Below are 24,192 nucleotides of genomic sequence, written 5' to 3'. Positions count from 1 at the left end.
CATTTTTAAAAAGGAGCTCAGAAATGAGGCGGTCAGGGTGACACAGCGGCACCGGCTGGCACCTCCTTCTGCCGCGCCCGATGGTAGCTTCACCGCCAGAGCGGGCCCTTGGGGGCCCCGGGAGCTGTCCGTGTCACTGACGGAGGGGAGAGGCTTCTGGACCTTCTTCCCTGGCTTCCTCCACATAATACTCGGCTCCCCGCCGGCGCAGGCGGGCGAGCTGGCCCCTTCCCGGGACACCTGCATGGCAGCCACCAGAGGGCGCCCTCCCAGGGGACGCCCGGGGTGCCAGGCTGCATAGCTCTGCGGTGTGCTGGCTGGACTTTTCAGGAAATCTGAATGCCACGCATACCTTTCCTTTCTCTGTGGGCAGGCACGATGGGTCACGTTCCTCTGCAGTGCGCTCAGCCCTGGGCCTCAGACCTCACCAGCTGCCTGGATCCGGAAGGCTCCAGTCGGGCGGCTGCGGTCAGGGCGGCTCAGGCGGGGTCCGAGGCCAGCGGGACGGTGCCACCGCACGGGCAAGCCCAGGAAACCGACGCTGAGCCGGGCACGGGGTCGAACTCACGCAGCTGTGGATCCTGGCGACCGTGGGGACAGGCCCAGGGCCGCTGGTGCGACCTCCCTTTCCCGAGCACCCCGGGGCGAGCTGGGTGCGGCCTGTCACCCGGGGCACGCGGCCTCCCTCGCCGCGCCAGCACCGGTCCTCAGGACGGCTGCGTCCTCCTCGTCCGTCCGCTCGCTCCTCCCCGCTCGTTCGCACGGCCGCTCTGACATCGGGGACTCCCGGGCACAGACTGCAGGGGAGCCTGGCAGGCCCCCCGAGCCGCGGACTGGGAGACGGGACTGGGAGACGGTACCGGCCCGTGGGAGGCGCGTCGGGGCCGCGGGGTGGGAGGCGGCAGGGCGGGGCCCAGGACGGCCTCGAGGGGCAGTGCAGACTCTGCGGGACCCTCACAGAAAGTTCCGGAGCTGCTCTGCTTGGCACGCAGAGGGCTGACCCTGCAGCCATGACGCCCAGCTCCCTCCTCCCGGGGGGAGGCCTCGGGCGGCATCTCCAGCTGTGGCCGCAGCCCCGTCTCCCAGTCCTGCCAGACAGACCAACTTCCAGTGTCTGCCGGGCCACCTCTGGGTGCCCCCACCCGGGCGCGGCCTCTGCCGGCTGACGCGGACTCTCCGAGTCCGAGGGGACGCTGGCACCTTTCCCTTCTTGCCTGTCCCTCAGAGACCATGGCTGTGACCTAGAGTAGCCCTCGGCGTAATCAGAGGAGGTGGCTGCCCGGGTCAGCGATTTTCAACACCTTTTTTCTAGCAGGACAAAGACTGCGTCCCGTACCCCGCGGGGCTGACTCCCGTCAGTACTGGTCACGCGGTGCGGGCTGCTGCCCACGCAGACGAGACGCCACTTCTTGCTCAGTGTGGGGCCAGGTGGCGAAATGCCACCGTGCCTCGGTCCCTGCCAGCCACCGCCGCATGCGCCCGGGGTTCTGGACCGATGACCGCTTCCAAACGGCATCTGTCGCATGTGGCTGAGGGCTCGGAACCTCTGCGCGGTTACACGGCCTCAGCTCCGGCCCTCGCGCCGGCCTCCGGCGTGAGCGCCTCTGCCACAGCTGCCCCTGAAGCCGGCGTCGGCCTCAGGCAGGAGGGGCGCCCCGGCCGGGATCTCTGCCCCTTCGCAGTCCTGACAACGGCCAGCCCCGCCCCTGCAAGCTCCCCCCACTTCCCTCCCACCCCTCACTTGGACGCAGACGCGAGCCCAGCCCAGGCCGGGCCCTTCCCAGGGAGGGCAGTGCTCAGAGGCCTGGGCTCGGGCCGCTCGGGGCTCTGCCCGGTGCTGGACCAGCGTGGAGGAGCATGCGCCACGGGGGACGCACGACTTGCCACAGGGCGGAAGCAGAGACGCGACCTCGGGGCACACGGCCTGCGCGGGCGCCTGAAACGACCGCAGACCGCCCCGGGCAGGTGCCATCGGGTCAGGCGCTCAGGCGAGGCCGGGCTCCGTGAGCTGTCAGAGGGGGCGGGAGACCATCCTAACGGATCCCCGGTCGTTCCAGGGGCCCCGCTGGCCCACAGCCACCTCTACCACCTCAGCGGCCAGACCGGTCATCCAGATTGCAAGTCATTCCCTCAGCAGCACCGCGTGATGGCTTCCGGGGTCACTCAGTGAAGCCCCAAACCTGCCCTGGCCTGCGAGACCCCCGGCCCCAGCCCCAAACCCTGCCTCCCCACGACCCTGCCCCCAAACCACCCCTGACCCCCAAACCCTGTCTCCCCACAACCCCTTGACCCCACCACCCTGACCCTGACCCTGCCACCCCGCCCCCGGCCCAGGGCTCGGAGGTGCCCCTGACCTGGACGCCTGCGCCCTCCCGCGTCTGCCAGGCGGCCCGGCACCCCACACCCGCCTGGCCGTCCCCTCAGAGCCCAGATGCCTCACGTGGGGACCACGGTTCCCGGCGCCCCCACGCAAAGCCGCACCCCTCCAACCCCGCCCCTGCGCCCCTGATTTCCTCCAGGGTGCAGCTCAGAAAGTGAGGCTATGGCGCCCCCTCGTGGTCACTCGGCCACAAAGCCAGAAAAAACGTGAGGCTGGCTGAGCCCAGCGGGGCCGGCCGCCCCCTCCGAAATCTGCAGCGGCCCCTCCCGGCCTCTGGCAGCGTCTGGTGGTTGCTGGCTCGCCTCGGCACTCCTCGGCTTGGAGACGCGTCACCCTAATTCCTGTACTGTCACGTGGCATTCCTCCTACGCGCCTCTTTTCCGTCTTATAAAACACCAGCCACGCTGGATTAGCTCCGCTCCCCACTCTGCCACGGCTTTATCTCAACGAATGACATCTGCAGAGACCTTTCTCTCCCCATCGGGTCACACTCAGAGACACCGGGGCTTAGGACTTTCAATACGGCTTTTGTTGAGGGGACACAATTCAACTCATAAGAGGTGTTATAAGGATGAAAGGAAATTGTGCATTTTTTGTAATCGACCTCACAGTGCCTGAAATACCGTATCTGGCCTAATTCCTCAGGGAGCGCTGGCCTGCTAACTCCGTCATCATTCCCGTACGACCCCTGCGGTCCTGACCTGATAACCGGACCCTGATGGTGGTGGCGGTGGCATCGTATGCAGGGGTCAGGTGACCTTGTGACCTCGAGGGGACGAGTCACTCAGTCGTGTTTTAGAGCGTCTCCTGTGTGCACAGCCCACGGGAAACAAATGTGCCTCCAGGAACTGTGGCAAACGGCAGTTTCGGACTCGATTTCGTCTCCTTTTTCTGTGGCACGAACAGCCGCATAATAGAGAAACGAAACGTTCAGCCCACACGGGAGTCTTCTAGAAAGGACGCAGAGACGCGTCATCATTCCTCACACAGGGTATGTGGGCGGGGGGGGGGGGGGGGGGGGGAGCCGGGGGGGAGCCGGGGGGGCTGCAGAACTGCGTCTTTGCTCCTCCGACGTCACTACGGCTGCACAACGGTACTTATCCAAATCCAGTTCCTTTTAATGGGGTGGTGGGGGGCTGGCAAGAAGACCCTTGTCCAAAGGAGAGGTGCTGCAGCAAATGGCGGGTGCTGTGAGGCCGCGGCAAAATTCACTTTCCAGGGACCCGTCTCCTCCCAGGGGTCAGCGGTGGTCTCCCGGACTTGCCGCTCGGGGTCGTCTGCACGTGATTCTCCGCCAAGCCGCGCTTCCTGGCCGCAGCCCAGGGGCTCGTCAGCCCCCGTCTGCAGGCGCCCCGCCTGGAAGCACACCCAGGGGGCCGAGACGGAGCCGAGCATGGCCCCTTCTCCGCGTCCGCGCTGAGACTCTGCTGGCCGCGGGCTACGCCGCCGCGCCAGGATCACCCAGAGGAGAAGGAAAGGGCGCGCGAGTTTCTCAAGAATCGGCGCTGATGAGGGCGTCGGTGGGATGGGCGGGAGAGGCCGGCGTCCAGCGGGCAGTGTGCCGGGCCGGCCGGGCCGGCGAGAGCGAGCGAGATGCCGCCCGGCCAGGAGCACACGGCCACGGCCGAGACCTCCGACTGCCCCTCCGTCAACGAGACGGTGACCCCAAAAACGCAACCGCCAGGACGAAGGTGCCCCTGGTGCCAAGGCCGAGACCCCGTTTTGTCCCCGGCAGCCCGGTGCTCGGCCCGCCTGGCTGGCAAGCACTCTGAGTAGCATCCGAGGGCAGAGGGCCACGCGGCGGTGTGAGGAGAAGAGGCAGACTCGCCAGCACCCAAGCCTCCATGCTGGTCTATGACCTGCTGACGCACCTAACAAGTCGGGGTCAGCACCTAGGCAGTGTGTCCTCCGGCTCCTCACAGCCCTACCTGGCTCGCAGGGACTCAAAGGACCCTGGAGAGAGCTCGCAGAGACCCCGAGCTGGAGCCCGTGGCCGGCGACGGAGCGCCTGTTTTCCACGTTGACGTTTTCGAGATGCGTATCTGTACGCGGTCGTCGGGTTTTAGTGAGTCTTTCCCGTGCCGTCCTTGAGTTTTGTCGTGCTTCCCCGACCTGCTGCCGCCTCAGGGTGCGTCCAGGCAGGTGGGTGCCTTGTGTGAGGAGCAGCGGCAGCCCAGAGTCTGAGGAAGCCGTGGCCGGCGGGGAAGTCACTGCTGAACGTAGGGAAGAGGGTTTGTCGGATGCCTTCTCGGTCCCAGGCGCTGTTCTCCACGCGGAGGAAGGAGCCTGTCGCAAAGCGGAGACTCCCCCACCCCCGCCCCACAACAGAGCTGACATCGTGGTGGGGAAAGGCAGGCAAGTAAGCTAGTAAATACAGGCTATTTCTCATGGAGAAAAGGCAGAGCGCGTAGGGGAGACGGCTTCTGTTTTCTATGGAGGTAAAGAAAGGCCCTTGCAAGGGGCGGGGCCCCTGAGGGCGCCTGTGGGGAGGTGTTCAGAGGGGCAGGGCGGGCGCCGGGGGCGGGCTTCTGTTCCCAGAACACGGTAACGCTCCTGCAAACGTGCCCTCCACCTCTCCTGTCCCTGTCCCCCCGTCCTGCTCAGCACAGTAACCGGGCTTCCGTCCTTGGTCTCACTCTCCGAGAGGCTCCCGAATCCTCCTGAACGCCAGTCCACCTTCCAGAACCTTCTCTCACCCAGGCCCCCATCACACACCGATGCCTTTCTCCCGTAGACAGTTCCGTGCCCTGCCTGCCATAGTCCGCCTGCTCCCTGTGCCCCGATTGGTGGACCAAGGGTCTGAGGGCGAAAGCCACGGGCTTCTGGGGACGACGAGCAAGGCTGTCTACACCCCCGTCGTGTTTACACACACATTTTTTTTTTTTGCACTCTTCACAAAGGCCTGGCACGCCGAGATTGAGACCGTCCCCCACTTCAGGGACATCTAAATGACCTCGAAAGCTTTGTTCCATGTGGGAATGGTTTCTGTGTAGTAAGGAGTGAGTAAGGGGCCACATGGCTAGCTAGCCGTCCTATCGTGGGCTTTATATTCCTAAAACTCGCCCTTTACAGTGGAGTCTTCCCATCCGGGCTAAAAGCAGATTTGGGAGTTAGACCCCCCGAGTTCAAATCGTGGCTCTGCCGCTTATGAGCTGTGCGGTCTTTGCTCAGTGACTCACTCTCTCCGCGGCTTGGTTTCCACTTGGATGCAGACAGTGAAAATAATGCTTCGTAGAGCTTTTACGAAGCTTAACACAATCATCACACGTGATGCAATGAGACTGCACACGGTGACAGGTATAATCACGCATGATTATCAGGCGGAAGGTCTTTAGTGTTATAATTCCCGCCAGTGATTACGGAGCGCAGTTGGGTAATATGAAACTAAACCCTTCGTAAGGTCCTGCTTTGCTGACGTGCACGATTTCTGCTTTAAAAAAATTTTAAAAATCCAACTTTAATTTCATTATTTGTAGTTTATAAACATACTGACTGACACGCACTTGCCTTTTGTCACCTCCAAAGCAAGCAAGCTCGTCCTACACCGAGCTGAGAAAACATCTTTCGAGGATAAGGATTCGCAGTTCTGGAAGCTTCCACTGTCACATGGCCACTTAAGACTGACGTGAACACTTTAGACTTTGTGGGCCATGTGATCTCTGCAGAAGCAAGTGGGCCTGTTTCGATGACACTTTATTTCTAGAAACAAGTGGCAGGCCGGATTTTGTCCTGAGGCTGTAGTCGGCTGACCATTGGATTAGGGGAAGGAGCAGAAAAGTGGGTTGTGGTTTTGGTTGGGGTCACTGACCCCGAACGGCAAGGGCGAGCCGGCCTGCCAGCACACAGTGGGGCTGCTGAAAACCCCTGAACACCCGAGACGCGTCCTGAATCAACATGCCGCCAGGCCGGTCGGCCAGGGTAAAAGCTGAGGGGCTGTAGCCGCTCCGCACGAGCGGACCCTGCAAGAGAGGAGATCCTTCCAGAACACAGCTCCGGCTCTGCTCCCGGGGCACAGGATGCCGCCGGCCTTGTAGCTGCTGGTCCCAAGCCTGGACGCGGCACGCGGGACCCCGCCGGCCGCCTGCGGTCCCGTTCCCACTCTTGGGGTGTCTGAGACCGAATTAGCTCCTTTTCCTTTCTTACTTCCCCTTCGAAAACGGCTGTGCTCACAATTCCTTCCTCCTCGCCTCCTTTCTCCCTAATGTCAGGTGATGGTTTCACTGAGCTCGCGTACGCATCGGAGCGGGCCTGGCTCCCTCCCTTCCGGAACTCCACGGACGCCCCCAAATCCTTCCAAAAGGTTATCATCCTCGTGGTGAAAAAACAGCTGTGTGAAAGCACAGGACAGGGACCACAAACGGATTCAGAAACACACGCCTGAGAACGGAAATCTGGCTCTGAGATTTCCAGCAGGCAATGGGGACAGGGAACACTGGGCCATTTTGTTATCAGACAAAACTACCCAGTTGCTCAGAAGTCCAGCTTTTCTTGACGACGAGATTTCTCCCAGGGGCTAGTGTAACCACAGTGTGTCCACGACCCCTTCGGAAGGACGTGGCAGGTGAAGGCACTCCGCCCGGGCCAACGGCACCACTCCCAAGCTCGACCTTGGGAAATGACGGAGTCTGGGCACCTCGATCCGGGCACAGACTGAGGAAGAGCAGAGAGACGGGGCACCCTCCACGCACACCCGGAGTCAGGTGGCAGGGCCTGAGGGGCCTCCCGGTGAAGGCCCCGCCTTCACGCTTCACCGACGACAGGGCTGGGCTAGTCGGTTTCCACTCGGGGCAAGTCGAGGACCCGGGTTGGCTGGTTCAAGGCGACGGCACAAGCAGCTGTTGTGGGCCAGGCCCGCGCTGGTCTGACCAGCAGCCGGCCACTCCGGGGCCTTCCCGAGCCCAGCCCACGGCCGCCTCCGCAGATGGCGGAGAAGAGCCCTGACCAGCAGCCCACCCCACGGCACCTGACCACCACAGACCTCTGACACGGGCTACGTTCTAGCCAAGGTCACTGAAGGGCCCTTTAAAACGCCGAACTGAAGAAGGCAGCGTGGGCTCCTGCTGGCCCGCCCTCTATCCCCACCGTCCCTCCTACAGGGCACCCCAAGGCCGTCCCTTCGCAAGTAGCCCTGGTAGGCTGGCCGCCCGACACCGGCATCCCTGACGGCCCAGCCCGGGACGGGAACGGGGTCTGGGCTTCTCCTACGACCTGTGTGTCAGGGCGAAAAGTGTTCTCCCCGAATTCACGTCTTCTCAGCAACCTCAGAGTGTGTGACCCTACTCAGGAACGGGGTCGTGGTGAACGTAGTTAACTGAGACGACACTGGACAGGGCGGGCCCTCGGTCCAGCTTGACAGGTGTCCTTACATGAGCCGGTGAGAAGCGCACAGACGCAGACCCGCAAAGGACCCCGTGTGACGACAGAGGCAGAGACCGAGGCGACGTTTCCACCAGCCCGGGACTGCCGGCCGCTCCGGAAGCCAAGAACAGCACGGGACAGACCCTGCCCGAGCGCCTTCGGGGGGAGCGCGAGCCTACGGACGCCCGGATTTTGGACTTCTGGTCTCTAGGCCTGTGAGAGGATGATTTGCTGCTGTCGAAGCCACCCAGGTCGGGGAACGTTGTCACGGCCACCCGGAAAACTAACGGCCTAGTTCCGTCGTAGCCAACACATGCGTGAGGCCACCTTTGAAGAAACAGGATGCTGTGACGCAGGTGCGGATGGGATACTGAGCATTTCGGGGTCCCCGTCGTGGACGCTGAGGGGCCCCCCAGAACATCGGGACATCAGCGCTCGGCCACACTCGTCCCATCAGGCTGCACATAGATAGTTCGCAACTCCCCGTCACCCGGTCACGTCAGCCATGACAGCTGCTTTGTCATGTGACATTTCTGCATTTACACGTAGGCCCATTCATGGCGGGGGGGGGGGTGGTGACTTTAGGGGTACTCGGAACAAGACCCTGCACCGCCATAAAAAAGTTTAAAGAAAAGCGAGAAGACAGGCCCGCCCCGCCCTGTCCTTCTGAGCCACGGAGGCTGAGACGGCACTCTGCGGCCTGGCCCTGTGGGTCGCCTGCCGCGCGGACCTGCAGGGGCAGCCTGGAGCTAACGGCGGACCCCGCGCCCCCAGCCCCGATGCCCAAGCGCGAGGCTGCTCTCTCCGAGTTGCCGTCTCCCTGAATGAACACCTTGTACGTCGTCAGAGCCGAGGAGAGCGGGGGGGCGGGGGGGGGGGGCGCACCCAGACACAGGAAAACAGACTCCACCCGCGCCACAGCTTGCCTTGGGAATGTCCAGCTGTGACCAACGGCGCTCGGCTGAGGGTATTTCATGCTTGGATCACGAATACCCACGAGCCTTCCCCCGTTTCTCCAGCTAATGAATCCCACTTGCCCGGGCTCGATCTGCCAGAAACAGCCACGGGCAGGTGCCCCGACCCCAAACCACAGGCCCTGGGGCCAGGCCCGAGCGCGGGAAGGCGGGAGGCCCTGCTCGGGTGGCCGGGGCCTCCTCAGGGGCCGCGGCACCCCGCGGGGGTCAGTGCACGTGACGCGCGGAGCCGGCGCTGCTCCGGAGGGCGGTGGGTGTGCCCCCGGGAGAGAGGCGCAGACATGTGCCCTCGGCGCCGGGTCGCGGTCGGCGCCCCGGCCCGGTCGGCCCCCGAGCGGCCGCGGCAGGGCCCTCAGCAGCCCGGCACCCGCCCGCGACGACAGCGTCCGCGTCTTACTTTTTCTGGAGCGGGAGAAGAAGCGGATGCCCCCGGGCGAGGTAGATGCGTTGGAGGTGGGCGACGACTCTTTGGAGGACGAGCGGAAGATCCCGCTGAAGCTCATGCGGCGAGGGGACCGCGGGGGCGACTCCTGGTAGGAGAACGGGAACACGGTTTTGGGGGAGCCGGGGCTGGTCTTGGGCCGCATGGGCGCGGACACGGGGCTGGAGGGCCGGTGCTGTGGGCCTCTGGAGAAGAACCCCTTGGAGGGGCTGCCCGAGCCGGAGGGGCTGTCCACCTGCAGAGACGGGCAAACGGGTGGGGTCACTCGGGGCTCGGGCACTCAGACCGCCGCCCTGCCCATACCCATCGCTACCGTATGTGTCCCTCCTCAGGTCCTCGGTCACCGAGCGGCTCCTGGGAGCCCTGCCTGAGAAACAGCCCCGAGCGCGTCTACAAACAGAAGGGGCCACCTGCTGCCCCAGACCTCGCGCCTCCTCCCCGAGGTGCCGCTCTGCTCTCCCGCACCTCCTCGCCGCGGGGACGCAGCGGGCCTGGGGCTCCGCCCGCAGGGCCTGGCGCCGGGAAGGGGTGCGTTTTGAGCCCCTCGCTGCTTTGGCACCGGAACCCTGCAGGTGCTGACGGAGCAGGAAGAACGTGAACGAGGCTGAAAGCCTCTGAGGCTCGCTTCACGGGACAAGGACGAGGCCATGCGCCGAGCCCCTGGTGACCGCAGGTGTGCTGAGGAGGCAGGTGTGCCCGGAGGCGGCCTCGGTGCCCGCTCCAGCCTCTGTCCACGTCGGGCGCCTGCCTGGACCCAGGACCCCTACGAGTTCTTCCACCACCAGAGGGCGCCCCAAAACTGGGTTTGAGTGTCCTCGAAGGATGCGCTACCACCTTCAGGGAGCCTCAAAGGCAAGCCCACCTCTCCCTGGACCCCGTACCAAAGCCTCCCCTGAGCAAGCAGGCTCCCGAGACCACGCCCTGCGGGAAGCAGGTAACTCAAAGTCGGCTCCCTGCGGGGAACCTCGAGTTTTCCTTTTTCTAGCCATTTAATGCGAAAAGCGTTCAGATTCCGTCTCTAGAGTATTCCGCTGAGCCACTGTCCCACCCGCCTAAGGGACCCAGGCTTTCTGAAGCTTTTCTGAATCCTCAGGTCCTCGAGGGGGCGGGGGCGGGTGGCGTGTGCCTGTGGACACGGGGTGGGGGCGCTGGGCAGAGCACGCATGGGGGGCCGCCCGACCGCAGGGAGACAGACTGGAGCTGGCACCCGGCTCTGCTTCCAGCCCCAGGCCACACGACGTACGCCGCGTGCTCTCGTCCATCCGACGGGGACCCGCGTCCTCTCGCGGGGTCGTGACGGTGACGGGAACGCCGCGGGGGACGCAGTTCATGGCACGTAGGACGAGCCTCGCGCCTGCTCGATCGGCCATCGTCGTCGACCTAACGGGTCCTTGGAGTTTGTGGTCGGCTGGGGAGGCCGGGACAAAGGACGGGAAGAGGCCGCATGCGGGGTGGAGCCTCGTGTGTGTGCGCGCGCGTGTGTGAGGGGTCCAGGAGAGTGTGTCGGCGGGGGAATGGCACGGCCAGCTGCGTTTAGGCCGTCTGTCACACCATGCTCGTCCCTGCGAACCCTCGCTCACTGAGGGCCACCGAGCCCGGAGCTGGGAGAGGGGCTGGCTGGAGGCAGAGCGAAGGTCGCGGAGCTGGTCATTGGTGGAGAGGGACCTCGGGGCCCACGGCCTTCGCCCTCATACCATGTGCCACTGCTGGGAGGCGGAGCCGCCAGGGACAGGGCCAAGGTCAAGTCCGAGGGCAGAGGGAGAGAGTCCTGCGCAGGACCTGCCGGCAAGGCTGACCCCAGAGACGTCCTGCACGCTCGCTGGGCTCTGGCCAGTGATGATGTTGGGGAGGAGGGAGCCTCTGAGCAAAGGCTGACAGCCGGGTCCCTGAAAGAGGGTAGGGCCCCTGCGAGGTCGGGGAGGACGGCAGGCAAGAGCAGCCGCCGCGAGAATGAGCAGTGGAGAACGTTTCCGGGGGCGTGTGTGTGTGTGTGTGTGTGTGTGTGTGTGTAACACGGCATATCGCAGGGTCCTGGATCGGGGGAGGCACCGAAAGCTAAGGGCTTTGGACGGGCCGATGGCGGAGGTGTCCCAGAGCTGGAGAGGAGATTCGGCGGACAGCACAGGCTGAGAGCATCCACTCGGGCCACCATGGACAGGTCACGGGGGAAGCTGGGCCAACGCCACGGAAAGCCAGCCACAAACAGCCTCGGGGACCGGCGTGAACCTTATCTGATGGGCGGGGCGGGGGGCAGGGAGTTCCACTGTACTCAGAATTCCAGGCCCACAGTCAGGGGCTCAGCCATCGAGCCAGAGGGGGAAGGCCTGGAAAGGGGCCCCTCCCCTGAAAACGGCAGAACGGGGGGCGTGGCTGGGCTCAGCCTTCTCCCACAGGACCGGACCGCAGGACCTGACCACACCCCCCGACAGTGAGAGGTGAGAGGGCCCCACACGGCCACACGCTGTTCCCTGCAGGACAACGGTGTCCACTGAGGCCACCAGAGACAGGGCCGCGGCTGGTGACCTTGAGCGGGCCGAGATCAAACACTCTATAAACGTAACTGCATGAGTCCTGGGTTTGGATCAGAAGATAGGCCCGGAGACCCTCCGTGTGCCCCTGGCTCACGGGTCACCTGCCAGGCAGAGCTCCAAGGACAGGGCCGTCTGTTGCACGGCTATGGGGACAGCACCTGAGGCAGGGCTAGGTCACCTGGGGCCCCCCCTTGGCTGCTCCCCGAGGTGCAGGAAAGGGAAGAAGAGGGTGGTGGGTGTGAGAGAGTGAGGAGCCCGTAGGGGTAGGGAAGCTGGCCTCGCGAGTGACCCACGGTGTGTCCTGGGAGCCCGAGGGCGACGGACAGGCGTGGGGGTCACGGGCGAGGGGACCGGGGTGCGGAGCTGGCTGTGCTCGAGGCGAGGGACGGAGGCTGCAGGGAGCATCCAGCGAGCCGATGGCGGCAGCTCAAGTCTGAGACCGTGTGGTCCAGACAAAAAGAGGAGCCGGGAGGCACCGTGGCCAGAGCCAGCGCGGACAGAAGTCCCCCCGCCGTGTCTGAGGCCCGGCCAGACGCGGCACTCCCTACGGGAGGCCGGCGGGGGGCTGTCCCCGCTCCTCGGAGACCTCAGTGGCTCCCGCAGGGTCCCCTCCGACCCGCCTGTCCTCCCCCTTCTCTCCCCGTCAGGCGCCTGGTGGCGTCTCCCGCCTCCCACCGTCACGCCCTCGGAAAGGGCCAGACGTCAGCGGAGTCTGCGCCGTGCTCCCCGCACTGGGGCGTCTGCATCTTGAGCTGCGTCGCTAAGATGAAGGGGCGCGATCTGGCCGGTGGAGGCAGGCCCTTCCCCGGCTGTCTGGAAGACCCTGGCTGCGCTGCCGTCGACAAGGGGGCCTTGTGTCAACGCAGCTAGAGGTTACTGGAGTCCAGCTGCCAAGTTCGGGTCAGGAGGAGGCCATGCCCGTCCTCCAGGGATGGGGCGGGGGCAGGCACGGCGGGGGGGGGACCAAGGAAAGATCCGGGCAAGAGTCAGCCGGACCCGAGGCCCGCGCCGCCCCCCACCCCTCCATTCCTCATGGGCGCAGCTTTCATCCGAGGCCCTGTCTCCAGGCCACATCAGGGGGACACGAGATGTAGGGAACAGATGCAGGTGAAAGTGCAGGTGGGGGATGTGCAGGTGGGAACACAGGTGGGAACGCAGGTGGGAGCAGAGGTGGATGTGCAGGTGGATGCGCAGGTGGATGTGCAGGTGGGAACACAGGTGGATGTGCAGGTGAGCAGAGGTGGATGTGCAGGTGAGCAGAGGTGGATGTGCAGGTGGATGAGCAGGTGCGAGCGCAGGTGTGAGCGCAGGTGGGAGCAGAGGTGCGAGTGCCGAGGGAAGCGTGTCCTGGACTCTCGCTGCCTCGCTGGCACCTCCAGTGAGCCGTGAGAAACGCAGCCTTACCTTGCGAGAGGAAGGCTTCTCTGAACTCTCCAGGTCTCCGTCCAGGAGGGGCATGGCGAAGGAACTCAGGTCCTAGGACGCAAACGGAGCACGCGGTCAATGACGGTGGCCTCGGGCGCCCACGTGCTCGCTCAGGGCTGCGTGTGGCTCTCTGTGCATCACCGCCCCCTCCCGAGTCCCCCCAGCACATCGACCGTTAGGGAGGGACACGGATGGCATGCCGGTCGAAGGCGGGGATGGCGACCCACCAGCCCCCCTCGGCGTCCCGAGCACCCCCACTCCTCGGCTGCTGGAGTCCGGGTCTGTGCCCCCTTTTCCACAGCTCTCTCAGGCTGCCTGTCACCCAGGCCTTTCGGCCTCCAGGTTTCAGGCCTTCTCCAAACCTCTGCTCGAGGGGTGACCCCGGAGGACGTGCGCGTCACGGCATGCACCCCTCCCGTCAAAGCCCAGGGCCTTCGCTGTGGCCTGGGCCGTGGTCCACCAGAACACGCCGACTCTCACGCGCACAGAGGTCAGACCCGGCCTCTCGCGCGTTGGCTTATTTCTACCGTCTCGAGCCTGGCCGCGCTCGGCATCTCCTGAGGGGCTGGGGTCCTGCCAGGGACACTAGCTGATTGGTCCATGTGCCAGGCAGGCCTCATGCTCATTCGGCCGCCGGCCCAGGGGGAGAGCCGCCGGCTTCCCACCAGGGACTGTTGGCCAAGCCGCTGTTCGGAGCTCCCCGCCAGCCCTGCGGACTCTGGTCCCGGCCCCGCGGACTTACTGACCTCGGCTGCCTTGTTTCTCAGGCGCCCTGCACCCTGTGTCCTTTGAGCGACGGCCCAGGCGGACCCTTCGTGGCTTTTCCAAGCACGGCCGTGTGTTCGTGGCTGTTCCGTCTGGAACGCCATCTGGACTGCTCAGTCAGGGCCACGCCGCCGGCTCCCAGAACTGCCCCTCCAGGACAGGGCCGGCCTCTGGCGAGGAGCCCGGCCTGAGCCGCAGGTGCTGGCTGCCGTGCCCCAGACACGCCCAGTCCGTTCCTCCTGCGCCCTGCGCTTTCCTGGCCCCCTGCCCGAGCCCCCAAATCCTGGCTCACGGAGTGTCACGCGAAGCCCAACTCCAGCATGACCTCTGGCTGGGGGCCCCCGTCGGGCAGAATCGATGCTCGTATCTGCTCCCACAGTACTTCAGACGACCCTTTATTACGGGGTGACCATGCCACATGCCAGCCTTCCTCAGTCTGCATTTCTAAGGGGCCTCTGACTCCACCCAGGGCGGGAGGAACCCCCCGACTCTCTCCTTTGGCCTAGCATTCGCCCGGCACCCGCCTGTGGTACGCACGAGTCTGGCTTAATTCCTGGGCAGGGAAGGCAGCCCCTTACCCCGGCCCAGGCTTGGGGGCGCTGACGGCCAGAGGACAGGCAGGCCCCATGCGGCTACAGCTCCCGGGGCAGTGGGAGCAGCCAGGTGTGGGAGGGGAGATGCTTATCTCCCATTCCGACCAGAACATTCCTCTGCGGTTTCCCATAATCACTACCCTCAGACGTCTGTTCAGCGCCGTGGCTTCCACACAGTCAGAGCCTCTGCCCAAACGCTCGCCTGTCCCTCCCCTACCGGCCCTGAGACCCGCCACGCTCCCTCCCGCTGACTCACGTCGACAGTCGTGAGAGAGCCGAGCCGGGCCGCTGGGCCCGCCGCGGCCCCAGCAGCCGCTTCCGACCAGAGCGCGTGGACGGCAGCCTCAGCCTCGCACCGACCGGACCGGCCGCGCCCGGGCCCTGTCACGCACGGCGGGCCCTGCCGCCGGGCTCCCCCGCCACCCCGCATTCCATGATCCTAATCTCCCAGCGCTCACCAGGAAACGGAGAGCAGCTCGGAGGCCTGGAGGGAAAATCTCCCGACTGCGGCCATCGCCACGGGACCGGGAGCCGGGACCTGGCCTCGGCCCGCTGACATTCCAGGAGGCCCGGGCCTCGTAACTCGCCCCGTTCCTGCGATTCCTGAGCCTTGCCCTCCCACCAGAGCGTCCCGCGCTCTCCCTACCCTTCCATCTCCTCCTCGCCCCACCCCCGCTCCTCCCTGTCCCGTGGGCCAGCCAGGCAGGACCTCCCCAGGCGCCGGGCGGGCAACGCTGAGACACCTGAGACACCGACCGAGAGTCGCGGGAGACGTGGTTTCTGCCGGGAGACGTGGTTTCCGCCGAGAAACAGCCGCACACTCTGGGCGCGTCACCGGCCGCGCAGGGCGCGCTGCAGACCTCGGCTGACGTGCTCTGGGGTGGGAGGGTGGGGTGGGCGGGGCTCACCGACTTCGGGGGAAGCCAAAGTCAAGATCTGGGCTGAGGACCTCGCCTGTCCAGAGCATCAGGATCAAAGAGAAAAGCCCCGGGTGTGAGAAAATTTCTCGAGATGCGAGCTGACCTTAAAAGCAGCTCATGTGACCCCCCACCCCTCCCCGTCTTCAGAAACCCAGTCGAAAGGCAAAAAAAGGGAGGCATCGATAGCACGGCTTTCATTCACCTGCCATTGGCTTGTGCCTCTTAAATCCTCCAATAGTCGCCTCATCTGGCCCTTGGAACGGCCCACTTAAGTAGGAAAGGCAAGCAGCAGCATCCCAGTCTACAGACGAACACACTGAGGGTCAGAGAGGTTCAGCCTCTTGCCCAAGGCGAGACGGTGGCAAGCAGGCCCTGCAGCCCAGGCCCACCCACTCCCGGCCCGGAGCCCTTTCTGTCGAACTCCACCACCTCCTCGGGGTGGCTCGGCACCACGACTCGGTGTCAGAAGCTGTGACAACACAGAGCGCTCCCGCGACCGGCGAGCATCCTTGGCACAGGGAGACCTCACTGAGGGATGGACGGGTGAGGATGAGTAAGACTCAGCGACTCACTCCCGGGGCGGCCGACGACGCGACTTTTTCTTCAAGGTCTGCTTCTTAATTAGAAGTAATTCGGACGCTGATGCTTCAGAGGGCAGAAGGTGCCCCGCACCCCGCCGCCCGACGCGACTGCTGAGCACTCTGGGGCGCCCTCACTCCGCAGAGGTCGGGGGCCTGGTTGCAGCTCTCATCCCCCGCGCCCCCCACGTACGCCAACACTTCTCCGTAAGGTGACGGACGTTACGCGGTTCGCAGCCAGCTCACTGGTGACCTCCACGGGACGCGGCTCTGCCCGCTCAGCATTCCCCAGGCTCTGTTTTTGCAGCTGGGATGCCCCAGAAGGAGGCTGGACAAAAGGCCAAGCACGGGACAAACAGAAAGGCCGCCAATGTCAGGGGCCCGCGGCCGGCACCTGAGGGCCACCCAGGGGGTCTGAGCGCCGCGGTCACGATGGAACATTCCTGTGAGGCTTCCAGCGCTCTGACGCCCACTGAGCCGGGCGCGCTCGCGGCAAGGCCTTCGTCCTCTGCTCCTGCTGGGCGGCACGCGCCAGCGCCGTCTGAGGCTGCCCGGCCGTGTGACGGCGGGCGAGGGGCCCGCGTCCCTCCGCGTGGACGAGCGTGGCCCGTTCGCGGAGACGGAGCCGGGGGCTGCCTGGGGGCCCCGGGCTCGTCCGGACTCAGTGTCCCACCTGCCCGGGGAGAGGGCTTCGCTGGGTCGCTCCGTTAGGCGCCTCCAGCTCACACATCCTCTGCGTTCCTCCGCTGAACTAAACAGCAGGTGGGATCTGGAGCATTTTTAAAAAGCCCTGGTCCCCGAGGATACAACGCATCTCGCCCTCCTCTCGACAATCCCTTTCTCCTGCTCGCAAACCGCCAAACCTTCTCCACTGCCCTCGAGGCTCAGGGCCCCCAGGCGGAGGCTCCATGACCGTGGGCGACGCAGCGGAGGGCTGAGGGCGTGACCCGGCTGCCCACCTGGCTTTCCACCTAACGGTGTCTTGACCTGCCTCTCCCGTGCTGACCCTCTGGTTTCTCAATTGATCTCGAAGGACCCTCGGTCTCAAGTACCTGGGCTGTCAGTGCAAATGCCAGATGTGCCCAGGGGATGTTCGGCGTGATCCCGGAAATGCCCTGAGTGGCGTTCTCGGAAGCACAGGTCACTCGGGTTCGCGTGGCCAGCTCAGCTTCTGGACTCTTCCTCGCCATTACTAACGGGGCCAGGTGTCTCGTGCCAGTTAGCGTCACCCGGGTCCGGCCTGTGGGTGCTGTGGCTTGAAGTTCACCTCCGGCGCGGGCCTCGGTGAGCCCCTCGGGCAGGAGGCACACGTGAGGTGTCTCCAGATGGCCTGGCTCGGCACAAAACCTCAAAACCACCAAATGGGCAACTCCTGGTGCCACCGCGGGGGGCGGTGACCGAGCCGCGGGCGACTGGAGCCTTTGAAAAACATTCGTGTTATGTAACCGCTCTCAGAAACAGACTCCGAATCACTGGAACGCGGCAGCAGGGGAGGGACAGGGAAGCCTAAACTTAACTCTGGGAGACGTTCCAGAGTCCCCTGTTTTCCGCAGAGGACGTCGCGGTTTGTGACTGTGGGCTGAGACGCTTCCTGGAGTAAATGAGAAGAGGGAGTCCACTACTGTCCACTCCTGCGGCCACCTCTCACTTTCCCTGCACCTGGAGGTCCCGATGAATTCACGCAGCCGGCTCGGGGCTCCCCTCCCCGCACCCGCTGCCCGTAACTCCTCACCCGGGGGCTCCGCAGTCGGCACTACACGCTTCTCTCAAAGCCAAGAGCCGAGCGGACAAGGGGCCTCCACCGTCTCCTCACTCGGGCGTGTGCGGCCACCTTCGCCTCCCACGCCTCAGGTTTCCCATCTGTAAAACGAGGCCTGGTGCCTGCGCGTGGCAGGCTGGGTGATACGGCCCGAGGCCCTCCGCGCGGTGTGAGTCTTCACGCGGTGTTGGCCGTGGCGAGGGGCCACCGGCCGAGGACACGTTCGTCCTCACCGATCACAGCGGCGGAGAGGGCACGGGACGTCACCCACGCCTGGGGCGACAGTCTCGCGCTCACCCCGGGCCTGACGTCAAGGGGAAGCGTTTTGCAAAGACCCTGGCTGCCCCTGCCTGTCATCAGCGGGAGGTCTTCGCCCCTCCCCCCCGGCTGCAAGGCGGGGTGCCGAACGGCTCGTGCACGGCAGCTCTAGAGACGGGCGGCCCAGCGAGCCCTTGCTAGGGACCCGCCGTCTGCCCGTGAGCAGGCGGCAAGCCTTCCCTGCCCGTAGGCGGCCTCCGCTTGACCGAGCCGAGTGGAACCTTCGGAGTCCCCACTGGCCCCCGGCTGACAGCCGAGGACTCTGAGACGCATGTGCTCTGGTGCCTGAGGGCCCCAAGCCCCACTGCCCAGGCCCCCCACCCTCCGCAAGCCCCTCTGCACTTAGGCCCCCGACATGACCCCTTCGAGGCAAACGCTCCCAGCCAGGCTGGGTCAGCCTCTGCTCACCAGGGAGGATGAGGAACTTAAACCGACCCAGATTCTCGTCTCCTCCAGCCCGAGTTCTTCCCAGAAAAAAGGGAGTGGGAGGGGACAAGCCGGGTGGAGGTGACAGGCGATGTGGGTCAGCAGGGCGGGAGGCGACTGCCCGGAGGCCCCAGGAGAGACGGGCGAGAAGCCACGTCACCTGGTCTGAGGCGGCCATCTCCCCACGGGCCACCAACAGGTTCCCTTCCACAGGTGTGGCCGGGGGTGCAGGCTGCTCGATCCACAACACTCCAATCTGCACTGGTGGCACTTGGCCCAGGCCAGGGGATGAGAGGGTGGCCCGGACAGGGAGCCCTGGGCCCCACTGACCAAGGCCCACCATAGAGTCTGTGACAGTTAAACAGTGTGTCCGCCCGGCCTGGCCACAGGACAGCGGTTTAATCAAACACGAATCCGGATGCTGCTGTGAAGGTATCTGCAGGTGAGGTCAGCACCTGTGATCACCGACATTCGGTGAAGGAGACGACCCTCCATAATGGGGCGGGGGGGCGGGGCTTCACCCAATCGGCCAAAGGCCTTAGAGCAAACATAGAACAAATTCCAAAAGCAGAAATTCTGCCCCAAGACCTTGGTCGCAACTCCTGCGTGACTCCCTGCTGGCCTGCCCTGAGGATGGAGGACTTGCAGCCCCCACAAATACAGACCCCTTACTGCGTACCTATGTAACACAGCGTACACTTAGATACTAATTATGTATCATGTGTACTGAACGTACCAATTTGTAATAACATACATTAAGGAAATCTGTAACGTGTGTACGTTAAGAACACATAGGTATAGTAACGTTACATATTAACATTAACGTAACTAAGAAACGTGTAAGTTCTCTCTCTCTCTCTCTCTCTCTCTCTCTCTCTCTCTCTCTCTCTCGGCCCTGTTTCTCTGACTGACACAGAATCCCCTCCCTCGGAGCCGGTGGCTGTTGACTTGGGGGGCCGCCCCCGGGAAGGTGAGCGGGCCGTTTGGTGGGCAGAAGGTCTCCGCACAGACAGCAGGGCCTTTACTTGGTCAAGGACTGTGGGAAATCCACAAAGGAAAGAGCTGGCAGAGGACAGAGATGGAGGCGCAAGGCGGTGCGTCCTGGCAGAGTTCAGCGAAAAACAGGGAACGGCCCACGCAGCCTGATTTTACGGTCACGGGAGAATATTCGCAGAAAGAACAGCGGGTTCAGAGAAGTCCTGCCCTCACGCGAGAGCCGCGCCTCTCCGAGCCTCGCCTGTGATGCGGAGACGAGCAGTCTGAGGCCACTCGGCCGGCCAGCGTTGCGTGAGCTTCCGCCTGGCACCCGATCGATCGCGCTGTGTTGTAACCCTTGTCCCTCTGTGCACCTGCCGCCGGCGCATAGCGAGGACCCCGTCTTAGTCACCCGAGTGGCTTGCGCCTCCAGTCCCACACACGTGGAGTCACGCGAATGGCAGCCTGTCTTTCCCCTGATCAAAACGGATCCTGGAAAAGGCGCTAATAAGCTCATTCGTACTGACGTAGAAATGTCTGGTGTCAGCGCCGAGCATGGCAAACGGCAAGGCCTCGGGATAAGGGGACGACGTCCTGGCGGGCCCTCTTGGGTCACTCGGGCCTTCTGAAGGCAAGGACGGACTGGAAGAGTGAGCCAGCCTTGAGAGGAGGGATGGCCTTTAATTTCTAGGGCTCTTTTCAGTTGACATTCTACAATTTTACCTTTTCAGGGTCTGGAAAGGCCATTTCTGAGTTTCTGGAATGTTAATTTATCCACAAATCATATGCCAAGCCACCAACAGACAGTGTGGTAGCTTTAGGGCTGACGCCTCTGTGGGTCTGTCCCATAGACCCAAACAGACCTCGGTCAGACCTGAGGCCCCCAACGGCCTCCCCGTCCGCCCCGCCTAGCACCCCGAGGGCGGCGCGGGCACCACAGGAACAAAAACAAAAAACAAGTGGGTTTGGTCTACGTTAGAGGACGAACTGCAGAGGGACACCACAAATTAGGGTAAAACTGGCACCCGGGGGACGTTTTTGTAAGGTTGCGGCGCTGCTGGCTGGCGCCCAGACATGCCCTGTTCCGTGCAGGATGGTCTTGTGCAAGAGTCGGGCCCTGAGCCCTCCTCCCGCTCCCAACCCCCACCAGCGTGGCTCGGGGACTCGGGGACTCGGAGCAGGAGCCAAAGGCCCCAACGGCGCTCAGCGCAGGAGATCGCACGTGCGCGTTGACAAAACCATCGCCAAAAGGTCCTCCCCGCTTCCCACAGGTGCTCGGCGGTTCTCCCGGCCCCGCACGTGACAGGCAGGGAGGTACGAGGAGGCCGGAGGCCGCGGCGGCACCGAGGACCGGCGGGCACACCAGGGCTTGCCGCGTGACTCGGGGCACACGCCCACGACGAGCACTCTACCTCGCAGCTCATGCTCGCTGGCACCCCGGGGTGACCCGGCTGCCCCAGGGTCGTCTGGCCGGCTTCCAAGCTACCCGCCTCGCCCATCGGTGGCACGTGAAGTCGATCGAGAGGGTGACTCAGCCACCCCGATGTCATGTAGAACCAGATGAGGACGCATCTCACTGTCTCACAGCGTTTGCGGCCCAGGGACCCGTGCACGCACACACGGACCCGGAATGGAGCGCCCGGCTCGCTGCGCTGTGGGCAGAGCAGTCCGGACCGCCCCGCACTGGACGAGCTCCGAGGCTGCATTGACGGGCAGATTTCAGAGAGGCGCTGAGCCCGTGTCTCCCCAGATGTCCTGAGAGCGGACAGTGCTGGGCAATCAGCCACCCAGAGCCCTTCAGAGTGGATTCTGTCCGCACCTGTACCCACCTGGCCCAGGCCTGCAGACCCCCTGGTCCTCTGATGCCTGAACCCGGGGAAATAACGCAGTCACGGGACGTCATGGCCAGGACCAGCCCCTGGTCTTGCCACTCCTCGCCTGGTTCCCTACGATGCCATGCCCCTTCGGGCTGACTGTGACTTCCTGGCTCCCGGCCTGGCCCTCCTGGGCACGCAGTGAAAGTTGGCCATCGTCCCTGTTTGAGGCCACCCCCTCCGTTAAGTTCTGTTGGCATCGTCACTTCTTTCTTCTGGTGACAAAGTTCGTGTCCCAAATCACCCTCCTTTGTCATTCATTGGCTTGTGCGAATTTGCTACTTCCCAGGAGTCCTGCATGCTTGTGGACATGGCCAAGAGGGTGACCTGCTCTGGGAACCTCTGGGAGTAAGTCGCCCCACATCCTCTGTGTCTTCCTGTGACTGGAGGATGGTGGGTCCAGGAGTGGGCGTCCACTCACTTCCCCCTAATCCCAGGCAGAGCCTGCCGAGGGCCACGTTGGGCACCCCCGGGGCTGCTCCACGTGGGAACCAGCGTTTGTGGGTAGGACAGGAATGCGTGGGGAGCCTGCAGGAGGCTACACGCCTGCCTGTAACTCCGGAGAGGCCCGTGGTCATCGGTCTACCTGGGAACAGGACCAGGAGCGGTGGCTTTGTCCCGTGTCCCTGGCTCCGAGTCCTTCTAGAATGCAGGGGAGCAGGCGCACTGCACACACCTGGGCTCAGGGCCCTGCACTGAGGGGACCTCGTCTAAGGCCTGGCCTTCAGGCAGAGGAGATGAGTAAGCAGGGGACACTCGTGGCCAGGGAAGGTCCGAGAACCCAGGCCCCTCTCTCGGGCCCAGCTGGCTGGTGTGGACCCTGTGGCCTCCATGCTCCAGATGGCGGCAGGTGCTGGCTGCAGCCACCAAGTGGCCTTGGCGTGTCTGGAGGGGGTGGACAATCCCAGGGCCTGGCAGGGGACCCAGGGGACAGTGTAGGAAGGTTCCTGGGAGGGGAGCCATGGCCACAGACCATAGCCCTGACGAAGCCAAACAAGGAATTTGCTAGTTTATTTTTGTTGTTTGCTTTTTTGGTGCCAAAAAAAACCCCATTCCTTTCTGGAGAGGCTCATTATCTAAGGGGGTATGGACAGAAAACACTGGCTCTGAGGCCAAAACCAGAACAGCGGAAACTTCTAGATCAGCTGCTGCCACCGCAGGGAATTAGGTACAAAACACAAGGACTGTTTTTCGAGGAAGCAAAGAAGAGGCCCGCCTCCCACATCCCACTGGGTGAGACACCATCATCTTTCGGGAGGACCTGGTCACTGAGATGTCCCTGTGTGCAGGACGGGGCCCCCCGGGCCACGGGCCTCCGTTCAGGCCAGAAGGGTGTAGGAAGACACGCCTCGCCGAGCATGTCCTCGGCACTTGTCAGCGACTGCCTGCTGGCGTGGTTGGGAAAACGCGATGACTTTCAGTGACCGAACTGATTTTATGGGCAGGATGCCATTATTTAGGGCAAGATGTTATGTCATACAGACCCTAGGACGTCCTCTCAGAGCTCGTTAAGGGAAAGAGGGAGATTCAACCACATCCTCCTATCCGTGGAGATCTATCTAAAACTCACAGGAGGAAGGGCCGGCCGGCGAGACAGGGCGCAGGGTCTCTGAACCCTTGGGGACGAGTCAGGATCAGGGAGAAGTCCCTACAGATGGGGGTGTGGTCCCGTTGAGCTCCGACATTGCTCAAGCACCGACTTCCTCATTCATTACTAAAAAAAAAAAAAAACTCTCAAAGCAAAAACGAAAGAAAGCAAAGAGGGACTGACGCAGGCTGATCTCTGGTCGAGGGGGGTCAGCGGTGGAGGCTCTCGCGGGGGTCCCAGACTCTCGGAGGTGGGGCGGAAATGGCGTGCTTGGCCGTGACCACGCCGGCAAGGAGGACCGCACGTCTCTGCTGCGGTCGGCCGGAACGTCATCGGTCCGGCACCGCGGATCATCCAAGGCTGGCATCGGGCGTGACTCAGCGCAGAAATTATTTATTAACGACTTTGTGAACAAACGCTTGTTAGACGATCTTTCAAAACTGAGGCTCAGGGGGCACCAGAGCACCCAGGTGCCCGGGAGTCTCAAAACATACTCCGGGTTGTTTGTCTGTCTGTTCGTTTTGCAATCGCACGACGATTGCCTTTTCTTTCTCCATGAATGAAATCAGAGGAAGCTGATTTGGGGGAGGCTGCTACACTTGGTGCCTAGCTGGACCTTGGGCGAAACGGGCTGGAATCTCCTCTTCTGATGAAGGAGCAGGAGGGGAAAAGGTCAACTCGCACTCGGTCGACTCTAAGTGTCTTCTCCCCGGCAAAGCCGGTCCCTGGCGGCATGTGGAAGGTGCTGCTGGGAACGCAGGCGGTTCCGGTTCGGAGGGGCTGGGCGGAACCAGGCTGACGTTTCCGCAGCCCTCGGGAGACTCCGGTGCGGGTGAGGGGCACCACACCTGGACAACCGGGGAGCCTCCCCAGTGGGGCACGCGGGCAGAGCCCACTGTGTGGATGGCCCATGCCCTGGAGTCCTTCTGGGGAGAGCTGCCAGGTGGCCGCCAGTGAGACCACCAGGGGTCTGGCAGGGCCTGGAGGGGCATCCCGACCCCATCCCAAGGGACGGAGAAGAGAGGGTTTCCCAGGCCCCCAAGTTGGCCGCTCCAAGCCCCTGTCCTCGCCCCGCGGCCTGGCGGGAACACGTCCTCGCCTCCTCCTCAAGCCACCCGTCTTTCCAAGTGTCCCCTGGATCTGTGCTGCACATCCAGCTGGATCCGTGTTGCACGTCCAGCTGGCAAGAGCATTTCGAGGCTCTGCGATTTGAGCAGATAAGTGTGGGATGACTCAGGGCACACGTGGGTGGTGACAGATGCCTGCCGCCTGCTCCGGGCCAGGCC

General features: G+C 63.8%; 2 protein-coding genes across 5 annotated transcripts in view; one reads left to right on the top strand and one right to left on the bottom strand.

Moving 5' to 3' along the window:
• Nucleotides 1-24,192, bottom strand: part of PRKAG2 (protein kinase AMP-activated non-catalytic subunit gamma 2) — a 142,232-nt gene that overhangs the window by 93,741 nt on the left and 24,299 nt on the right. For all 3 annotated transcript variants that reach the window (XM_016163918.2, XM_016163919.2, XM_036230627.1), the window contains 2 exons: nt 13,090-13,161; nt 9,110-9,389 (listed from right to left, as the gene is read on the bottom strand). In XM_016163918.2, the coding sequence (XP_016019404.2) occupies nt 9,110-9,389; nt 13,090-13,161 (352 nt within the window). Of the gene's footprint in view, nt 1-9,109; nt 9,390-13,089; nt 13,162-24,192 lie in introns of those variants that run through there.
• Nucleotides 2,286-23,747, top strand: LOC118610741. 2 transcript variants are annotated; one of them, XM_036230644.1, is made up of 2 exons: nt 2,286-3,371; nt 19,386-23,747. In XM_036230644.1, the coding sequence occupies exon 2, from the start codon at nt 21,834-21,836 to the stop codon at nt 22,740-22,742; it is 909 nt and encodes a 302-aa protein (XP_036086537.1). In that variant the 5' UTR covers nt 2,286-3,371; nt 19,386-21,833; the 3' UTR covers nt 22,743-23,747. The 2 variants fall into 2 exon arrangements, with proteins under 2 accessions (XP_036086537.1, XP_036086536.1); XM_036230643.1 differs by lacking the exon at nt 2,286-3,371 and adding an exon at nt 10,565-12,585.

The sequence above is a fragment of the Rousettus aegyptiacus genome, unplaced genomic scaffold (genome assembly GCF_014176215.1).
Source record: "Rousettus aegyptiacus isolate mRouAeg1 unplaced genomic scaffold, mRouAeg1.p scaffold_m13_p_13, whole genome shotgun sequence".
NCBI classification, from domain to species: domain Eukaryota; kingdom Metazoa; phylum Chordata; class Mammalia; order Chiroptera; family Pteropodidae; genus Rousettus; species Rousettus aegyptiacus.
Note: the sequence above shows the minus strand (reverse complement) of the source record. Positions and strands in the feature narration are given on the sequence as shown.